This window comes from Salmo salar, chromosome ssa01, assembly GCF_905237065.1.
Source record: "Salmo salar chromosome ssa01, Ssal_v3.1, whole genome shotgun sequence".
Taxonomy (NCBI): Eukaryota; Metazoa; Chordata; class Actinopteri; order Salmoniformes; family Salmonidae; genus Salmo; species Salmo salar.
Genome location: NC_059442.1, coordinates 64,920,735 through 64,943,602, shown reverse-complemented (window position 1 = coordinate 64,943,602; position 22,868 = coordinate 64,920,735). Strand labels below are relative to the sequence as shown.

Sequence of the window (22,868 nt, the reverse complement as noted above, 5' to 3'; positions counted from 1 at the left end):
TGAGTATTTCTGTAAATTGATGTGCTCATTCACCGGAAGTTTTGGGATGCAAAACATTTCTGAACATTACACGCCAATGTAAAATGGGGTTTTTGGATATAAATATGAACTTTATTGAGCAAAACATATATGTATTGTGTAACATGAAGTCCTATGAGTGCCATCTGATGAAGATCATCAAAGGTTAGTGATTAATTTTAGCTTTATTTCTGGTTTTTGTGATGCCTCTCCTTGCTTGGAAAATGTGTTTTTTCTTGTCTAGGCGCTGTCCTAACATAATCTAATGTTATGCTTTCGCCGTAAAGCCTTTTGGAAATCAGACAATGTGGTTGGATTAAGGAGAAGTGTATCTTTACAATGGGATATAATAGTTGTATGTTTGAGAAATTTGAATTATGAGATTTTTGTTGTTTTTAATTTGCCGCCCTGCTATTTTTATGGCTGTTGAATAGTGTGTCCCGCAGGTGGGACGCTAGAGTCCCACATACCCCAGATAGGTTAAAGGGAGTGCTCCTAATCTCAGTTTGTTACCTGTATAAAAGACACCTGTCCACAGAAGCAATCAATCAATCAGATTCCAAACTCTCCACCATGGCCAAGACCAAAGAGCTCTCCAAGGATGTCAGGGATAAGATTGTATACCTACACAAGGCTGGAATGGGCTACAAGACCATCGCCAAGCAGCTTGGTGAGAAGGTGACAACAGTTGGTGCGATTGTTCGCAAATGGAAGAAACACAAAAGAACTGTCAATCTCCCTCGGCCTGGGGCTCCATGCAAGATCTCACCTCGTAGAGTTGCAATGATCATGAGAATGGTGAGGAATCAGCCCAGAACTACACGGGAGGATCTTGTCAATGATCTCAAGGCAGCTGGGACCATAGTCACCAAGAAAACAATTGGTAACACACTACGCTGTGAAGGACTGAAATCCTGTAGCGCCTGCAAGGTCCCCCTGCTCAAGAACACATATACATGCCCGTCTGAAGTTTGCCAATGAACATCTAAATGATTCAGAGGACAACTGGGTGAAAGTGTTGTGGTCAGATGAGACCAAAATGGAGCTCTTTGGCATCAACTCAACTTGCCATGTTTGGAGGAGGAGGAATGCTGCCTATGACCCCAAGAATACCATCCCCACCCTCAAACATGGAGGTGGAAACATTATGCTTTGGGGGTGTTTTTCTGCTAAGGGGACAGGACAACTTCACCGCATCAAAGGGACGATGGACGGGGCCATGTACCGTCAAATCTTGGGTGAGAACATCCTTCCCTCAGCCAGGGCATTGGAAATGGGTCGTGGATGGGTATTCCAGCATGACAATGACCCAAAACACTCGTCCAAGGCAACAAAGGAGTAGCTCAAGAAGAAGCACATTAAGGTCCTGTAGTGGCCAAGCCAGTCTCCAGACCTTAATCCCATAGAAAATCTGTGGAGGGGGCTGAAGGTTCGAGTTGCCAAACGTCAGCCTCAAAACCTTAATGACTTGGAGAAGATCTGCAAAGAGGAGTGGGACAAAATCCCTCCTGAGATGTGTGCAAACCTGGTGGCCAACTACAAGAAACATCTGACTGCTGTGATTGCCAACAAAGGTTTTGCCACCACGTACTAAGTCATGTTTTGCAGAGGGGTCAAATACTTATTTCCCTCATTAAAATGCAAATCATTTTATAACATTTTTGACATGCATTTTTTGTTGTTATTCTGTCTCTCACTGTTCAAATAAACCTACCATTAAAATTATAGACTGATCATTTCTTTGTCAGTGGGCAAACGTACAAAATCAGCAGGGGATCAAATACTTTTTCCCCCTCACTGTACATATTTCAAATTAGTGCATTTCAAGTGTTCCCCCCTGCCCACTTTAGATAAGTGTTTAAATATTAGATTGCATATAATTCAATAGAAGAAAACAGAGAGAAAAAAGGAGAGAGAGAGACTGCCACTTCCTTAATGTTTAGACTGTAGCCAATGGCTACATTAAGGACCTAGCAGTCTCTTTTTTCCCTCTCTCTCGGCTTTCTTCTACTGAATTCAAAATACAGTACAACATTCTGTGTTTGTCAACGAAGAATGCCGGGACTAGTGTTGTGCTTTGTTTGACAGTGCCGTGTGCATATACGTATATTTCTGCCAGGAAGTGACAGGCCTTTCAGCGAATAAAATAAGTGTGAGATAGGAGGGACTTTCCAGCCTTCAGTGCAGTGGCAATATAATGTAATCCAACACCATAGTCACTTGTTACTACAGATCATAAACTCACTCGCAGGGTTAAAGAGACTGAGACTCAGAACACTCAAAACATTTATAAAGTATAAATAGAACTCACTTTAGATTTGGGACTGCACAAAGATTTTACTAATGATTAGTAAATGCTTTATTAATGTGGGAGTAATTATTAATAAATGGTGAACACAATTTATAAATGTCTTATAATTGGTTTATTACAGACTCTTAAAATAAAGTGTTAACCATCCTAGTTGTGAATGAATAAACACTTTGTATATTAGACAAAGAAGAAAAACACTACATAGATGCCTTATAGATGAACATTGGCTTATATAATATCTTAGCGAATAAACATTGATAAAACAAATACATAGACAGTCCGCAAATTGACCTTTATTGTAATACACGATGACTTGTGTTTAGTAAAAAGCACTGTATAAATGTCTAGTAGATGGCTATTGCCTTACCTATGTTTTATTATAGCCAATCTAAAGACTTGTTATTGCAAGTGTACCACAGCAGATGATCTGTCATTTCTCACAGACACAGCACTCGGCCCAACAGAACCAGAACTTTTACTAAATAAATGTGTTAATTTCATACATTTAGCAACGTTGGCCTCGAGATCTTTTTTGGTCTCTAACTTTTTCAGCACCACCCTTCTGTTTTTCTGTTTTGACTGAGTGACTGACAGAGTCAGAGCGGGTCTCACTCTCTCTGATGAAGAGTGCTTGACTTTGAATATGAATTTGTGCCACCTCAGCCAATTAGAAAAGCGGGCTGCCAAAAGTGCTGTTATTTAGGTCAGAGGTCACCATGTGGGAGAAGTCGGAGCTCAAGGATGATCGACAAGTTTCCCACTAGTAATTACCAGTTGGTGGGCCATTCAAATGGATTTTTCGCAGTCACATGTGGTAAACAGAGAGAATGATAGAGATATCATCTTTATATACTCTCACACCTTGATCTGTTTCACCTGTCCTTGTGCTTGTCTCCACCCCTTCCAGGTGTCACCCACCTTCCCCATTATCCCCTGGGTATTTAAACCTGTGTTTTCTGTCTGTCTGTGAGTTCGTCTTGTATGTTCCAAGTCAACCAGCGTGGGTTTCCCCGTGCTCCTGCCTTTTCTATTCTCTTTTGCTAGTCCTCCCGGTTTTGACCCTTGCCTGTTTTCTGGACTCTGTACCCGCCTGCCTGACCATTCTGCCTACCCTGACCTCGGGCCTGCCTGCCACACTCTACCTCCTGGACTCTGAACTGGTTTTGACCTTTTGCCTGTCCACGAACATTCTCTTGCCTACCCCTTTTGGATTATTAATAAATATCAAAGACTCAAACCATCTGCCTCCTGTGTCTGCACCTGGGTCTCGCCTTGTGCCCTTATATATACTGAGTGTACAAAATATAATATTGAGTTGCACCCCCCTTTTGCCCTCAGCACACATTCAATTCATCAGTGCATGGACTCTACATGGTGTTAAAAGCATTCCACAGGGCTGCTGGCCCATGTAGACTCCAATGGAGTCATGTCAAGTTGGGTGGTGGACTATTCTTGATACACACGGGCAACTGTTGAGTGTGAAAAACCCAGCAGCGTTGCTGTTCTTGACACACTCAAACCGGTGCACCTGGTACCTACTACCATACCCGGTTCAAAGGCACTTAAATCTTTTGTCTTGCCCATTCACCCTCTCAATTGCACACATACACAATCCATGTCTCTATTGTCTCAAGGCTTAAAAATCCTTCTTTAACATGTCCTCCCCTTCAACCACACTGATTGAAGTGGATTTAAAAGGTGACATCAATAAGGGATCATGGCTGTCACCTGGATTCACCTGGTCAGTCTATGTCATGGAAAGAGCAGGAGTTCTTAATGTTTTGTACACTCAGTGCATGTCACATTATGGCATCTGTGAGCGCACGGGCAGTGCCATTGAGGCCATCTCCATTGAGGCCATCTCATATTTTTCTACTACATCTCGTTGGCAAACTGAAAGGGTGCATACTGCCAGCTAATGTTGTTCAAACAGGTATAAAGCCAAGGTTGGTGATTTACTACCACCTACAGTTATGTAATGTTTGCTCACGAGTACCACAGTATGAGTCATAATACCCATAAAACCTACACAGGATAGTGCGTACTGCCCAGTACATCACTAGGACTGAGTTTCCTGCCATCCAGGACCTCTATACCAGTGTCAGAGGAAGGCCCTAAAAATTGCCAAAGACTCCAGCCACTCTAGTCATAGACTGTTCTCTCTGCTCCCACACAGCAAGCGGTACCGAAGCGCCGAGTTTAGGTCCAAAAGGCTTCAACAGCTTCTACCCCCAAGCCATAAGACTGCTGAACAGCTAATCAAATGGCTACCCGGGAATTTGCATTGACCCCCCCCCCCTTTTTTTTACACTGCTGCTATTCTCTGTGCATAGTCACTTTACCCCTACCTACATGTAGATATTACCTCGACTAACCTGAACCCCGCACATTGACTCTGTACCGGTACACCCTGTATATAGCCTCGTTATTGTTATTTTATTGTTTCTCTTTTATTTTTTACTTCAGCGCATGTGACAAATACAATTTAATTTGATTTAGTAGTGCTCTTTTTCATTCTATCAAGCATCACACAGCAGAGAAGCAGATGGATGAGCACTTCCATAGTAGAAACTATGCTTGGCAGCTCATTTGCAGATTGGACTATCCAATTCCCAATACCGTAATGCTACCTAATATACTGTATGTATTGGTTCTATGTAGAACTGTCCCCTGAGGTGGGTGCTGTGCTGTAGAGATAAAAAATCTAATTAACCATTGTATCACATTCAGGTAAAATCTGAAGGGAATGCCAAGATACAAACATTAAGTTCTTCAACTTACTATGCTATTACAGTGGCAGAATTTTTCATCTCCACTGTGAGTAATACGTTTGTCATCAATGACAATGACAAGGTCTCCAAGATGGCGTAGCAGTGCAGACGTGTTTTGTTCATCCTCTCGTGTACTTTTGTATTTTTCGTCCTTTTTTGTATATATATTTCGATTTTTATTTTCAATCTCTTTTCCATTTTAACTCAATTATACCTTCTGGTAACCTGCCTCACCCAATGTGATACAGAACCACTATTATTTTTACCTTATAGCAAGAGCCACCTAGCCATCAGAAGCTAACCAGCTAATTTAGCTACAAGCTATTTAGTCATTGTTAGCCACTGCTAGCGGCCTTTACCTTCTGCACAGATACCAGCCCTTTTTTAGCTTGGATAATACTCGCCAGCCTACCAGTATCGGACTGTCTCTCCACTAAAACGCTGGATTCCTGCCGTAATCCCTGGACCATTACTCCTGATCTTCACAGCCAGCTTGCACCCACCGAGTTACCCAGTACCGAAGCTATCCCTGAGGCCCACCTCCGGGCCTACTCAGTGGTTCACCCCAACTCCACCCAAACACGGCTAGAACCCACTACTCCACCGGATCCTCGCCGTAAGCTCTGGACCTTGGCACCGGATCACCGCTGCTACCGAGTGGATATAGTGGCTAACGCCCCATGCCCTGAAGCTAGCACCAGTTAGCCATGAGCCAGGCGCATCCCCGGCTAGAAAACTAAATTACTACATCTACAATACCTCTTTCGCCATCTGGCTTGGATCCTTTGTCGACACGGCGCTCCACCCCACCACCACGACTGGTCTGCCGACGAATACTCCATCCGCTGTGCCTCCAACCGGCCTCCGTCGGACATCGGAGCAGACGCTTCTACTAGCCCCGAGCAACTACCTTTAAGTGCCGCGCGCCCGCGTAGTAGCGACTACTCCGCGGCCTTCCTGTTCCATCTACTGCTGCCCCTGGACACTATGATCACTTGGCTACATAGCTGATGCCTGCTGAACTGGCCATTTATCACGGTACTCCATTCTGTTTATTATTTGTTTATCTGTCGGCCCCAGCCGCGAACTCAGGCTGTGTGTGTAGTCAACCGACCCTCTCTGCCCAGTCATCGCCATTTTACCTGATGTTGTTGTTGTTTTAGCTGATCAGCTGTTGTCTCACCAGTTGTTGTCTAGCTAGCTCTCCCAATCAACACCTGTGATTACTTTATGCCTCGCTGTATGTCTCTCTCAAATGTCAATATGCCTTGTATACTGTTGCTTAGGTTACTTATCATTGTTTTAGTTTACAATGGAGCCCCGAGTTCCACTCATCATACCTCTGTTACCTCCTTTGTCCCACCTCCCACACATGCGGTGACCTCACCCAGCATAACCAGCACATCCAGAGATACAACCTCTCTTATCATCTCATCAATCACTCAGTGCCTGGGTTTACCTCCACTGTACCCGCACCCCACCATACCCCTGTCTGAACATTATGCCCTGAATCTATTCTACAACGGCCAGAAATCTGCTCCTTTTATTCTTTGTCCCCAACGCTCTAGGCGACCAGTTTTGATAGCCTTTAGCCGTACCCTCATCCTACTCCTCCTCTGTTCCTCGGGTGATGTGGAGGTAAACCCAGGCCCTGCATGTCCCCAGGCACCCTCATTTGTTGACTTCTGTGATCGAAAAAGCCTTGGTTTCATGCATGTCAACATCAGAAGCCTCCTCCCTAGGTCTGTTTTACTCACTGCTTTAGCACACTCCGCCAACCCTGATGTCCTTGCCGTGTCTGAATCCTGGCTTAGGAAGGCCACCAAAAATTCGGAGATTTCCATACCCAACTACAACATTTTCCGTCAAGATAGAACTGCCAAAGGAAGAGGAGTTCCAATCTACTGCAGAGATAGCCTGCAAAGTTCTGTCATACTTTCCAGGTCTATACCCAAACAGTTCGAACTTCTAATTTTAAAAATTAATCTCTCCAGAAATAAGTCTCTCACTGTTGCCACCTGCTATCGACCCCCCTCCACTCCCAGCTGTGCCCTGGACACCATTTGTGAATTGATCGCCCCCCATCTAACCTCAGAGTTCATTCTGTTAGATGACCTAAACTGGGATATGCTTAACACCCCTGCAGTCCTACAATTTATGCTAGATGCCCTCAATCTCACACAAATCATCAAGGAACCCACCAGGTACAACCCCAAATCTGTAAACATGGGCACCCTCATAGACGTTATCCTGACCAACTTGCCCTCCAAATACACCTCCGCTGTTTTCAATCAGGATCTCAGCGATCACTGCCTCATTGCCTGTATCCGCTATGGGTCCGCGGTCAACCGACCACCCCTCATCACTGTCAAACGCTCCCTAAAACACTTCTGTGAGCAGGCCTTTCTAATCGACCTGGCCCGGGTATCCTGGAAGGATATTGACCTCATCCCGTCAGTCGAGGATGCCTGGTCATTCTTTAAAAGTAATTTCCTCACCATCTTAGATAAGCATGCCCCTTTCAAAAAATGCAGAACTAAGAACAGATATAGCCCTTGGTTCACTCCAGACCTGACTGCCCTTGACCAGCACAAAAACATCCTGTGGCGGACTGCAATAGCATCGAATAGTCCCCGTCATATGCAACTGTTCAGGGAAGTCAGGAACCAATACACGCAGTCAGTCAGGAAAGCAAAGGCTAGCTTTTTCAAGCAGAAATTTGCATCCTGTAGCTCTAACTCCAAAAAGTTTTGTGACACTGTAAAGTCCATGGAGATCAAGAGCCTCCCAGCTTCTCCTTCACCCAAATCCAGATAGCAGATGTTCTGAAAGAGCTGCAAAACCTGGACCCGTACAAATCAGCTGGGTTAGACAATCTGGACCCTCTCTTTCTAAAACTATTCGCTGCCATTGTTGCAACCCCTATTACCAGTCTATTCAACCTCTCTTTCATATCGTCCGAGATCCCTAAAGATTGGAAAGCTGCCGCGGTCATCCCCCTCTTCAAAGGGGGTGACACCCTAGACCCAAACTGTTACAGACCTATTTCCATCCTGCCCTGCCTATCCAAAGTCTTCGAAAGCCAAGTTAATAAACAGATCACTGACCATTTCGAATCCCACCGTACCTTCTCCGCTGTGCAATCTGGTTTCCGAGCCGGTCACGGGTGCACCTCAGCCACGCTCAAGGTACTAAATGATATCATGACCACCATCGATAAAAGACAGTACTGTGCAGCCGTCTTCATCGACCTGGCCAAGGCTTTCGACTCTGTCAATCCCCGTATTTTTATCGGCAGACTCAATAGCCTTGGTTTTTCTAACGACTGCCTCACCTGGTTCACCAACTACTTTGCAGACAAACTTACCCTAGTAAAACTGACTATCCTACCGATCCTCGACTTCGGCGATGTCATCTACAAAATAGCTTCCAATACTCTACTCAGCAAACTGGATGCAGTCTATAACAGTGCCATCCGTTTTGTTACCAAATTGCCTTGTACCACCCACCACTGTGACCTGTATGCTCTAGTCGGCTGGCCCTCGCAACATATTCGTCGCCAGACCCACTGGCTCCAGGTCATCTATAAGTCTATGCTTGGTAAAGCTCCACCTTATCTCAGTTCACTGGTCACGATAACAACACTCACCCGTAGCACACGTTCCAGCAGGTATATCTCACTGATCATCCCCAAAGCCAACACCCCATTTGGCCGCCTTTCATTCCAGTTCTCTGATGCCAGTGACTGGAACGAATTGCAAAAATCGCTGAAGTTGGAGACTTTTATTTCCCTCACCAACTTTAACCATCAGCTATCTGAGCAGCTAACCGATCGCTGCAGCTGCACATAGTCCATCTGTACATTGCCCACCCTATCTACCTACCTCATCCCCTTACTGTTTTTATTTTATTTACTTTTCTGCTCTTTTGCACACCTGTATCTCTACATGCATACCATCATATGCTCATTTATCACTCCAGTATTAATCTGCTAAATTGTAATTATTTGCTCCTATGGCCTATTAATTGCCTACCTCCTCATGCCTTTTGCACACACTGTATATAGACTTTCTTTTTTCTACTGTATCATTGACTTGTTTATTGTGTTATTGGCTTGTTTATTGTTTACTCCATGTGTAACTCTGTGTTGTTGTCTGTGTCACACTGCTTTGGTTTATCTTGGCCAGGTCACAGTTGTAAATGAGAACTTGTTCTCAACTTGCCTACCTGGTTAAATAAAGGTGAAATAAAAATAAAAATAAAAATGAGGTAGAGGTGTAGAAAATGGTTAATGGAAAATGGTTAATGTACCATATGTTATATCTTCTATGTTATATCTTCTAAATCTCAATAATATTGGAAATTAACTCTAGTACATAAAAACACAATCAAAGTGCTGTTGCTATTTCATTCATTTTGGCAGTGATACGGTACTGTTTGGCAATAGAGGTACTTTTGCTGTATGTCCTACATTAAAACAAATACTGCAATAGCCCCAACACAATATAGCCTATCCTACTGCATACAAAGAAAAGGCTGAAATTAATAAATCTATGTGCCCATCAAATCAAATGTACACTAATCTACTTATGTGCACTCAAGGATCAGGAATCATCTCTTTTCAGAGATGGTCCATAGATGAGTATGAGTATTTGATTTTTCAATATTTTCAGTATTTTCAATTCATTATCAATATTTTTTTATTCATTATATATATTGGCACAACTCTGCTCAGTGTATACACCAATGTGTATTGGCTTAAGCCTTCATCAGGGTGTCCGAAACTCTGATGAAGGCGTGAGCCGATATATGTTGGTGTATTTGTTTTAAATTGCTTGGCACACACATGAAGGTTTCTTTAACTTTCAAACTCACACAAGTGCCTCAACTTGGATTTTGTATTCTACTTAGCACCTATTTGTGGGTATAATTTTCCCTTTAGCTTTTCTAGTACTATTCCCCTCCAAGAGCACCTGTAGTTGTTTTGGAATACCTGAAGCGCTCCTGCTACTTATTTTTCTTCTGCTCAGTATATGCTGATGATAATCTACCTTTCTTCTCATGGCATTCATATCAATATGTTGACCTTTCCAAGCTATTTCAAGTATGATAGCAGCTACTCTTTGTTGTGGTCTTGCAGGTTCTTTGTTTGGTTCGATACACTGCTTTACACTGTCAGTATTCCTGGCGTGTGCTCTGACACTTTTTGCCTTGGTTTCATACTTTTTCTAATTTTTACAGGCGCTCCTCCCCTAAACCTGTTCAGTATTGTATTTGACCCTCTCCCCAGTGCGTGAAACCCCCTCCAGCACTGACTACACCAGCAATGTTTCAGACACAGTACAGTCGAATTTTCCAGAATCACTGTGACTTAACGTGGCTTAGGGAGTTAAATGGGGAGAGGCAGACCGGAGATCAATGTGAAAATCGTGGGAACTACTGCCATACACAGCTTATAAAGCATACAAGCCTGGGTGTCATAGCCATAAATTGCGACCCTGTTCGAGGACCTTAGACTGGGAAATAAATAATTGATGGAAACCCAGAAGAAAAAAATGTATGTGTGTGAAAGTGTGGCAATGAGGAGAGTGCTACTGTCATAGATAATGTTGTTGTGTTGAAGGGAGGACCAATACGCAGCGGGAATGTGGATACTCATCTTTTTAATAAAACACGAGCAAAGCATCCACAGGAAAAAAACAATAAACAGTACTCACGACAAGAACAGTGTGGCAGGCTAAACAAAAGCAGTGCTCACAAACAACTACCCACAACCACAAAGAAAAACACACACCTGTTTATAGGACTCCCAATCAGAGGCAACTAGAAACACCTGCCTCCAATTGAGAGTCCAGCACCCAACCTACACATAGAAAACTACCTAGAACCTACACACAACACAACCCCTCTGCCACGTCCTGACCAAAACTAATACAATTACTCCCTCTGCTGGTCAGGATGTGACAGTACCCCCCCTAAAGGTGCAGACCCCGACTGCACCTAAAAGAAAAGACAAAAACCCCCAAACAACAAAAAATATCCCCCTAAACTAAAGGGAGGGAAGGAAGGGAGGGTGGGTGGCTGCCGTCAACGACGGCACTGTGCTACACCCCCCCCCTCCCCAACCCACCTATATAGGAGGCGGCTCAGGTGCGGGACGTGGACCTCGCTCCACCTTCGGCGTCGCCCACTTAGGTGGCGCCCCTGGCTGCGCCCGGCTGGCGGGCGGCAATAGCTGTGCCGGGCAGACGGGCCACTCTGGCTGACCCGGGCAGACGGGCCACTCTGGCTGGGCCGGAGGACAGGCGGGCCACTCTGGCTGGGCCGGAGGGCAGGCGGGCCACTCTGGCTGGGCCGGAGGGCAGGCGGGCCACTCTGGCTGGGCCGGAGGGCAGGCGGGCCACTCTGGCTGCTCCGGGCAGACGGGCCACTCTGACAGCTCCGGGCAGACGGGCCACTCTGGCAGCTCCGGGCAGACGGGCCACTCTGGCAGATCCGGGCAGACGGGCCACTTTGGCTGATCTGGGCAGACGGGCCACTCTGGCATCTCCGGGCAGACGGGCCACTCTGGCATCTCCGGGCAGACGGGCCACTCCTGACTGGCGGGCAGCTCTGGCGACTCCTGACTGGCGGGCAGCTCTGGCGACTCCTGACTGGCGGGCAGCTCTGGCGACTCCTGACTGGCGGGCAGCTCTGGCGGCCCCAGACTGGCGGGCAGCTCTGGCGGCCCCAGACTGGCGAGGCTGGGCTGACGCACTAGATGCCTGATGCGTGGGGCTGGTACAGGACGTGCCAGCCTGGAGATACGCACCTCAAGGCTAGTGCGTGTAGCGGGAAACGCTGGACCGTAGAGGCGCACTGGCGGTCTCGAGCGCAGGGTTGGCATCACCCCTTCAGGCTCGATGCCCACTCTCCCCTGGCACATGCGGGGCGCTGGTACTGCGCGTACCGGCCTGAAAATACCAGGCCTCACCACAGCCCCTACCCCAAAGCACGGGACCTGTCCAGTCTGTTTCTGTCCAAAAAGGGTACGGGGAGCTGGCCTGGGTCTCCAATCTCGCCCCGCCAAACAGCCCTTGTGCCCCCCCCCCAATATTTTTTTATTGGGGCTGCCTCTCGGGCTCCCTTACCCGCCGTGTTCCCCAGTCCTCGCCAGAATTCCTCCGCTGCTTGGTCCTGGTATGGTGGGTAGTTCTGTCACAGATAATGTCCTTGTGTTGAAGGGAGGACCAATACGCAGCGGGAATGTGGATACTCATCTTTTTAATAAAACACGAGCAAAGCATCCACAGGAAAAAAACAATAAACAATACTCACGACAAGAACAGTGTGGCAGGCTAAACAAAAGCAGTGCTCACAAACAACTACCCACAACCACAAAGAAAAACACACACCTGTTTATAAGACTCCCAATCAGAGGCAACTAGAAACACCTGCCTCCAATTGAGAGTCCAGCACCCAACCTACACATAGAAAACCTACCTAGAACCTACACACAACACAACTCCTCTGCCACATCCTGACCAAAACTAATACAATTACTCCCTCTGCTGGTCAGGACGTGACAGCTACAGTGCTAGTGTAACCAGGAAAAATAAAAACTCAGTGTTGAAATGATGCTAAATCAAGTGATTTTAGTTTAAAAGGCCATAATTGTTTTGCACATACATGTTTAAAAGAACATAACTTATCTGTGATGACCGCATTTACTTTTATCAACTGTACGAAGAACTGCTTTATCTAGTCGAAGGTTCAACAAATACTGTCTTTGTTTCCACAATTTCCTCTTACTACTTTGAGCAATTGAGATTAATATACATGTCACGACTTCCACCGAAGTCGGCTGCTCTCCTTGTTCGGGCGGCAATCGATGTCACCGGCCTTCTAGCCATCGCCGCTCCACACGTTTTGTGTGTAATTGTTTCATGTTTTTCGTGGTGTTTGATTTATGCGCTTTACTTTGGTTATGTTCCGTGGTTTTGAGCGCATTTGTATTTATGTAGTGCTCTCGTATTTTGGAACTATAATAAAGTGCGCTTGGTTACATTTCGCTTCTCTCCTGGACCTGACTTCGCCTCTCATGCACCCGATATTGACAGAATTACACACCTACCATGGAGTCAGCAGGAGCAGGTACCCCGGTTAGAGGAGTCGAGGAGCGCGTCCAGGAACATTCGGCCATGTTACATCATCTTGGTGCCATGATGGATCGCGTTGTCTAGACCATGGACTGCTGGGAGAGACAGGAAGTCTATCCAGTGCCTCGACCAGCACAACCGGGGTTGTCACCACCCATTCCATCCGGGAATGAATTCCAGTGGGATGCGTCTCTCCCTTGTGCCAGGGTTTTCTGTTACAACTGGATCTCTACCTGGCCACTGTGCGCCCAGCTCCCTGAGGAGGTGAGAGTGGCCGCCCTTGTCTTCTGTCTCACAGGAAGCGCGCTGGAGTGGGCAAACGCCATGTGGAGAGAAGGAGACACGGCGCCAGACAACTTCGAGGAGTTCACCCTTTACTTCAGGGCCATCTTCGACCATCCACCTGAGGGCAGAGCGGTGGGGGAGAGGCTCTTCCATTTGAGACACGGGACGAGGAGCGCCCAGGACTTCGCTCTGGAATTTCACACCTTGGCAGCCGGAGCAGGCTGGAATGACAGGGCCCTCATCGACCACTATCGATGCAGCCTACGAGAGGACGTCCGACGTGAGCTGGCCTGCAGGGATGCCACCATTTCCTTTGACCAACTGGTGGATTTGTCCATCCGGTTGGATAACCTGCTGGTCCAGAGGGGGCTCTGTCGGTTCCATCATCCAGCACCCCTGCTCCGGTGCCCATGGAGCTTGGAGGGGCTGCTCATAGGGAGACTGGAGGAGGATCCTCCTTGGCTATGGTTATACAGGGGAGTCATGAGGAGAGAATCAGTCTCTTTCTCATTGACTCTCCTGCGTTTCCTGTGGTATTAGGCCTTCCTTGGTTGGCTCTGCATAACTCCACTATTTCCTGGTAACAGAAGGCTCTCACGGGGTGGTCGCGAAAGTGCTCAGGGAGGTGTATAGGGGTTTCTGTTGGTGCTACCACGGTGGAAAGTCCAGACCAGGTCTCCACCGTGTACATCCCCCCCAGAATATGCCGATTTGGCTCTCGCCTTCTGTAAAAAGAAGGCGACTCAATTACCACATCGACGGGGGGATTGTGCGATAAATCTCCTGGCAGACGCTGCGCTTCCCAGGAGTCACGTGTATCCCCTGTCGCAAGCGGAGACGGTGGCTATGGATACATATGTCTCTGAATCCCTGCGTCAGGTGTACATTCGGCCCTCTACTTCACCCGCCTCCTCGAGTTTCTTTTTCGTAAAGAAGAAGGATGGGGGTTTATGCCCGTGCATTGACTATAGAGGTCTCAATCAAATTACAGTGAGGTACAGTTACCCGCTACCTCTTATCACCATGGCGATTGAGTCAATGCATGGGGCGCGCTTCTTCACGAAACTGGATCTCAGGAGTGCGTATAACCTGGTGCGTATCCGGGAGGGAGACAAGTGGAGTACCACCACAGGGCATTATGAGTACCTCGTCATGCCGTACGGGTTGATGAATGCTCCATCAGTTTTCCAATCCTTTGTAGATGAGATTTGTAGGGACCTGTACGGGCAGGGTGTAGTGGTGTATATCGATGACATTCTGATTCACTCCGCTACACACGCCGAGCATGTGTCTTTGGTGCGCAAGTTACTTGGACGACTGTTAGAGCATGACCTGTACGTCAAGGCTGGGAAATGCCTGTTCTTTCAGCAGGCCATCTCCTTCCTAGGGTATCACATTTCCACATCAGGTGTGGAGATGGAGAGGGACTGCATTGCAGCCGTGCGTAATTGGCCGACTCCCACCACGGTAAAGGCGGTGCAGCGATTTTTAGGGTTTGCCAATTACTACCGGAGATTTATCCGGGGTTTTGGTCAGGTTGCTGCGCCCATTACCTCACTGCTGAAGGAGGTCCTGTAAGGTTGCAGTGGACGGCTGAGCAACCTGGAGTTCATCCGGGCAGCGAGGAGACTGAATCCTCGTCAGGCAAGGTGGGCCATGTTCTTTACCCGTTTTGTCTTTACCCTATCCTACAGACCAGGTTCCCAGAATAAGAAGGCAGACGCACTGTCCCGGCTGTATGACACAGAGGAGCGACCCATGGATCAGACTCCCATACTCCCGGCTTCCTGCCTAGTAGTGTCGGTAGTGTGGGATCTGGATGCGGACATTGAGCAGGCGTTGCGTACAGAGCCCACTCCCCTCCAGTGTCCCGTTGGGCGTAAGTACGTTCCGTCTGCTGTCCGTGACCAGTTGATCTCTTGGGCCCACACATCTATCTCCTCTGGTCATCCGGGGATCGGTCGGACGGTGCGCTGTCTGACTGGGAAGTACTGGTGGCCCACTTTGGCTAAGGACGTGAGGGTTTATGTCTCCTCCTGCTCGGTGTGTGCCCAGTGTAAGGCTCAGAAGACACCTGCCCAGAGGTAAGTTACATCCCTTACCCGTTCCACAACGACCTTGGTCACATCTGTCCGTGGATTTTCTAACGGATCTTCCTCCCTCACAGGGAAATACCACGATCCTGGTCGTTGTGGATCGTTTTTCTAAGTCCTGTTGTCTCCTCCCTCTGCCTGGTCTCCCTACTGCCTACAGACTGTGGAGGCCCTGTTTACACACGTCTTCTGGCACTACGGGGTGCCTGAGGATATAGTGTCGGATCGGGGTCCCCAGTTCACGTCGAGAGTTTGGAAGGCATTCATGGAACGTCTGGGGGTCTCGATTAACCTTACCTCAGGTTTTCACCCCGATAGTAACGGGCAGGTAGAGAGAGTTAACCAGGATGTGGGCATGTTTCTGCGGTCATATTGCCAGGACCGGCCGGGGTAGTGGGCAGTGTTTGTGCCCTGGGCCGAGATGGTACAGAACTCGCTTTGCCACTCCTCCACTAACCTCTCCCCCTTTCAGTGCGTTTTGGGGTACCAGCCGGTTCTGGCACCGTGGCATCAGGGTCAGACCGAGACTCCTGCGGCGGATGACCGGTTTAGGCACGCGGAGGAGACATGGGAGGCTGTCCGTGTCCATCTGCAGCGAGCCGCGCTTCGCCAAAAAGCCAGCGCGGACCGTCACCGCAGTGAGACCCCGGTGTTCGCACCGGGGGACCGGGTCTGGCTCTCGACCCGTAACCTGCCCCTCCGCCTGCCCTGCCGGAAGCTGGGTCCGCGGTTTGTGGGGCCATTTAAAGTCCTGAGGAGGGTGAACAAGGTATGTTATAGATTACAGCTTCCCTCTGATTATCGTATTAACCCCTCGTTCCATGAGTCTCTCCTCAGGCCGGTGGTGGCTGGTCCACTCCAGGAATCTGAGGTGCGGGAGGTCCCTCCACCCCCTTTGGACATCGAGGGGGCCCCGGCGTATATCGTTTGTCCCATCCTGGATTCGAGGCGTCGGGCGGGGGACCTTCAGTACCTCGTGGAGTGGGAGGGGTATGAGCCGGAGGAGAGGTGCTGGGTTCCGGTTGCAGATGTTTTGGATCCTGAACTGCTGCGGGAGTTTCACTGTCGCCGGCCGGATCGCCCTGCACCTCGTCCTCTGGGTCGTCCTCGAGGCCGGTGTCGGGGCGCCGCTGGAGCCGCACGTCAAGGGGGGGTACTGTCACGACTTCCGCCGAAGTCGGCTCCTCTCCTTGTTCGTTCGGGAGCTCCATTTTTCTATTATCCATTTGTCTTGTCTTGTTTCCATACACACCTGGTTATCATTTCCCCAATCAATCTACTTGTATTTAACCCTCTGTTTCCCATCATGTTTTGTGTGTAATTGTTTCATGTTTTTTGTGGTGTTTGATTTCCGCGTTTTACTTTGGTTATGTTCCGTGGTTTTGATCGTATTTTATTTATTTAGTGCTCTCGTATTTTGGAACTATAATAAAGTGCGCTTGGTTACATTTCGCTTCTCTCCTGCACCTGACTTCGCCTTTCATACACCCGATATTGACAATACATGCATTCACATTCAACTTTTTTAGTATCCGTTAAAAACTGCTCAACCAAAACTTTTAATTGTAATGTATGCACAGCTGGCAATGCATGGCACATGCCTTCATTATTCTCCTGGTTGTTATTTTGATGAAAAGAACTAAGAACATCCAGAAGCTAAACACGATGAATGCTAATGACTTCGGATATATTCCATATCCTCTGCAGATTTTGGGAAGTCAAGCAAATTACATCTTTAGAGAATCTGAGTTTCACAGGCAATATATTCATTATGACTCTCCATCTGTCTCTCGCTCTCTCTCTCTCCTGCCCTCTCCCTTGGTCCTTTACTCTGATAGGAGGCAATCTATCTTGTTAACTGAATAGGCTTTTAACATTAGAGGTAAAAAAAAGTAATGAGTGATCTATTTCCTGCAGATCTGACACCTGCCTCAGGAGGATGATGATGGAGGATGATGGAACAGAATGGGGAGAGGGGTGCAAACTACAGACTACACAAATCTTCCCTCTAATCTGATGGGAAAGTGTGACCACTTCCGTTTCAAATCTGTTTTTGTTTTTAATGGTCTTCAAGAGCAAAATGCACAAAAACAGTAGCTATGTCCCAATGCCATGTCACAATATGATTACAAATGACATTGAAACAATGTTGATTCAACCAGTTTGTGCCCAGTGGGTTTTGTTATGTACACTTGATATGTCAGATGGTTCGTGGGAATCCATCAAAGATGGGTCTATAGTTTAACATCTGTGGTGACTGGTGAGTTATAGTTGTTGTATTTTAAGACTGGCTACATTGCTAAACCCAAGTATGTGTACCACAGGAATGTTAAACAGCAGAACTGCTGCAACTGAATCATAATCTATCTATTGGAATGAGAAAGGACTGTTGGAGCTGAGTTATGATAATCCCTAATGGTCTGTATTTTACTGTGTGCCTTCCTCACTGGAAAAACATTCAAATGAAATAACACATTTTTAAACTGATAATGAGAATGCCACCATAATTCTGTTGTACAGTATAACACTAGAAGAACCAGTGCAAACGAATTTCAAAGGGAAACAAATTGACTAGCCTCTAACGTTTCCACAGAAGAAAAGAGAATGCTAACCAAAGAAACTGTCTGACACTGAGGCCGGCCTAAATAAGGCTGTGAATATTACATCACAATGCAATTACATGCACCTTAATATTTGGAGTGCAGGGCCAATAACATTTGGCTCTTGATATGTTTCTTGTTTGACTTGGGGGAAGGATTTAATGATATCTGCAACTGTAGCGTTATCATTTCTGCTGAGCTGAACTGAGCTGTGTTCAATATTGTTGTGCCAGCCATTACCTTGTAGGCATACTTTCCCTCTCATTTGATTTGCATTGTTCTCACTGGTAGTTTGGTGGGAGGGGGCTCTTTGAAGGCAATGCAATTTGTTTTGATGAGAGTTTCATCACCCACTTGAGAGAAGACGATGAAACACAAGGAGATAATGGCTCCTCAGAATACACTTATCATGTTCCAATGGCCCTCCTGAATAGGGCTTTATGTAATGTTCATGTTGTAGATTCTCTGCCATTTCGTATTGATTTCAGTGCTATATTCCCCTGCTCGTGTTCATAATATGTCATTCTCAAATAAGTTTTTATACAAAGGCTTATTTCATACCGAGACCATTTCTAGTCCGATTAGCCTGATGAGCAACAGAATATGTTGTGTGATGAATGTAAGGAGAGTTCCACAGCATGTTGCATAATTCTCACTTATGTGATAATGTAAGCAGAACAATTACTGTTATAGTATGGGAAACCCGTTTTATTTCAGTCACATTGATAAGGCGATAGAGTTCCTCTATTGTTTTGTTTTTTTCAAGATACCTGAAATGGTGGCGATAAAGTAAATGCAAGACCCCAGAAAGAGGGAAGTGAAGGCAACTGCATGCATATTTTGATTTATGAGCAATAGAGTTAATTTTGCTATGGCTCATCGACAGGGGTTGCAGTGACTCATGTGCATCACTAACATAATTAACTTCTCTCTGATGGCAGAAATCCAACATCCATCGCTTAATGTACTGATGTTTTACTTTAAAAAAAAGGTGATAACCTCTTTTTATTTTGTGTGCATCATGAATATTGTCAGGCTGTGTGCGAAAGATTATAAAAATAATACACTGTATACAGTATACACCATAAAATCTGTTGATTGTGGGTGGATTATTGGCATGGTGTTTCCTCTCTCTACTGATAAGGACACAGTAGATGATTCAGTCTATCTTGCCCTGTGGGAACCCAGGTTATCTCTTTCTGTTGGCTCCTGTGGGTCTGTGCCTCTGTGCAAAATGGTACATGAAGGAAACGCAGTTGTGGTTGAAACATGATTGTCCTTATTCAATAAGTAGAATACAATGAAAACGATTAGAGTGCAGTGTTGTAAGTTTGAGTATTTGTTTTCTGGAACATTTACTTAATGTACAACAATACCCCTAAAACTCAATGGGTACCCCAACGAACGTACACTGATAGAACATACTGTAAAATTTAATACATGTTTAAATATGTTTATTCATTATACATACATATGCTCCCTGTTAATCTGCACAGCTAATCGATTATGCATGACTGAATTATAGCCTACATAATAACATTAAGCATCCTCCATGGAGATACAAGCCAGCTGCCTCACTACAATAGCATTAAGTAATAAAAATGGAATGTCAAATACATGTAAATGTATGTGGTGGGATTAAAGAATGTAATGATCTCAAAACTATTGTACATTGACACACATGTACAAAATTGATGAAACAAGTATTTCCCAATAGGTATATTTTCTTTCCATGAGAAACTGTACATGACTCCAACTTGTAAACAATTAAATCTGTATTCAGACAAGAAACAGTAGCTAGTCCAAAAAAAGTATATTCATAGCCCTCGTCTATCCTTCATGCAAAGGATCTTTTTGAAAGACCTCCTGAAGTCATTGTTAAAAATAGTGTAAATGACTGGATTCAGCGAGCTATTGCAGTATCCGAACCAGAAGAAGAAATTGAACAATGTCTCAGGGACACAGCAGGAGTCACATATAGCGGTGAGTGTATACGTGAAGAAGAAGGGGAACCAGCAGACAACAAACACTCCCATGACCACAGCCAGAACAAAGGTGAAGCGCTTCTCTCTGTTCTGCCTTCCTTTCCACCGGCTTACTTTCACACACTGCTGTGCATCACAATCTTTAGGGGACGGGTCTTCTAGTTTCACCTGACTCACTTTGGTCTTTCCCTTTCTCAGCTTCATTTTGATGGAGCACTGGTTCTCATTCCCATCAGACGAGGAGCACTCTTCCTCCACGTCGATTCCATTGACCTCCTCACCCTCCTCCACTCCATCTCTACCTCCTTCTCTGTTCCCTCTCTCCAGGGGGTCCTGCTGAACTAAGCCGTACTGACTTTTGTCTGGATTATTGTTTTCCCTTCTCCTTTCACCCGGAGGGGCCCTGGTTCTATTTTTTGCAACCTGGTAAATTCGAACGTACACCAGAATCATGATCACACAGGGGGCGAAGAATGAGGCGGTGCTGGAGAATATGATGTACCACTTCTCCTCATTGATCTTACATGTGGGACCCTCCTCTTTGGCCCCTTCCTTCTCCATTGAAATGAGAGGTGGGAATGATATAATGGCAGCCAGCACCCACACGAATAAAACTATACATTTGATCCTGCGTGGTGTCCTTTTCGAGTTGTACTCAATGGCTTGCGTGACTGACCAGTATCTGTCCAGACTTATGGCACACAGATGCGTGATGGACGAGGTGCAGAACAGAACATCCAGGGCCAGGTAGATCTCACACCACACTTGACCAAAGTACCAATATCCCATCAGTTCATTAGCCAGAGAAAAGGGCATCACCAGAGTGGCCACTAGAATGTCTGCACATGCTAAGGACACTAAAAACAAGTTCTGAGGGGCTCTTAGGGCCCGGCTGGTGAACACAGCAATGACCACTAGGACATTACCGAACACTGTGAGGAGAATAAGGATACCCACCAGTATTGTCAGAGGTACAGAAGTCTGCACAGTGTAAGGGAGCCTGCCAGGCAAAGTCTTGTTGCTGTTGGTCAAGTTATCACACCCCATAAGGATGAAGCTGGGGTCCTTATAAGACAAGTCAACCAATCCACTATTATGGCACATTCGTTAATTAAGCATCCCACGATAACATAGCCTTTAATTTTTGCCCACTGGGGAAAATGTCATATCAACAATCTCACATACAAATTATCTCAAAATGTGGTTTTACTCCTTTGTTTTCCAGCATCCAAAAACGTAGTTTTCTCCATTTACACATTCAGGAAAAAAGTGGTAATTCGTTATCCTCTTGCCTTCGAGCTTCAAACACTTCAAATTGTCCCACGTTGTGCATGGAATAGCATCGACAGGATTATATTTCTCTGCCACTGAAACAGTAGTTGGTGAAGCAGATATGTATGTGGCAGAGAAGGGGATTGCCGCTTTTTATATGGTGTTGAGCCTCATCTCCCTAGTCAGTGTATCTTAGTGGGAATAATGGGCGGGGTCCAATTACTATCGGAGCTACAGAAGAGTTTCATTGTTGCTTTCCAAATTGTACATTGACAAAATACCTTGTCATTCCAAATATTCTCCAGATATATCTATATATTTGGTATTTTGTGACTACGTCTAGGCTAGTGTTTATTAATGAACCACATGAGATATTAGTAATCTTATTTCATAATCTCGGGTAGCCTAGTGGTTAAGAGTGTTGAGCCAGTAACTGAAAGGTCGTTGGTTCCAACATATATATCTTTTTTTTTAATTTAACCTTTATTTTAACAGGGAAGACATATTGAGACCTAGGTCACTTTTACAAATGCACCCTGTATATACAACGCAAATATACACATTGAACCCAAACTATATACAGTGCTTTCGGAAAGTATTCAGATACTTCACTTTTTCCACATTTTGTTATGTTACAGCCTCATTCTAAAATGTATTACATTCTTTTTTTCCCTCATCAATCTACACACCATACCCCATAATGACAAAGCAAAAATAGGTTTTTAGAAATTTTTGCAAATGTATTCAAAACAAAAAAACAAAATGCCTTGGGGATGCTGTGGGGATGTTTTTCAGCAGCAGGGACTGGAAGACTAGTCAGGATCGAGGGAAAGATGAACAGAGCCAAGTACAGACATATCCTTGATGAAAACCTGCTTCAGAGCGAAGGTTAATCTTCCAACAGGACAACGGCCCTAAGCACACAGCCAAGACAACGCAGGAGTGGCTTCGGGACAAGTCTTTTAAGGTCTTTGAGTCAGCCTGCCATAACCTGGACTTGAATCCGATCAAATATCTCTGGAGAGACCTGAAAAATAGCTATGCAGCAACACTCCCCATCCAACCTGACAGATCTTGAGAGGATCTGCAGAAAAGAATGGAAGAATCTCCCCAAATACAGGTGTGCCAAGCTTGTAGCGTCATACTCAAGAAGACTCAAGGCTGTAATCACTGCCGAAGGTGCTTCAACAAAGTACTGAGTAAAGGGTCTGAATACTTATGTAAATATGATAAACGTGTCTAAAAACCTGTTTTTGCCCTGCGATTATGGGGCATTGTGTGTAGATTCAAAAACTATTGAATACATTTTAGAATATGGCTGTAACGTAACAAAATGTGGAAAAAGTCAAGGGGTCTGAATACTCTCCGAATGCACTGTATATACACATTAAAATA

At 45.8% G+C, this 22,868-nt stretch overlaps 1 protein-coding gene across 1 annotated transcript; it reads right to left on the bottom strand.

The window, feature by feature from the left end:
• Positions 1-19,646: 19,646 nt before the first annotated feature.
• On the bottom strand, positions 19,647-21,590 carry LOC106607268 (alpha-2A adrenergic receptor-like). The gene has a single exon (XM_014204070.2). It carries the CDS (start codon positions 21,303-21,305, stop codon positions 20,034-20,036), a length of 1,272 nt encoding a protein of 423 aa, XP_014059545.1. The 5' UTR covers positions 21,306-21,590; the 3' UTR covers positions 19,647-20,033.
• Positions 21,591-22,868: the final 1,278 nt, after the last annotated feature.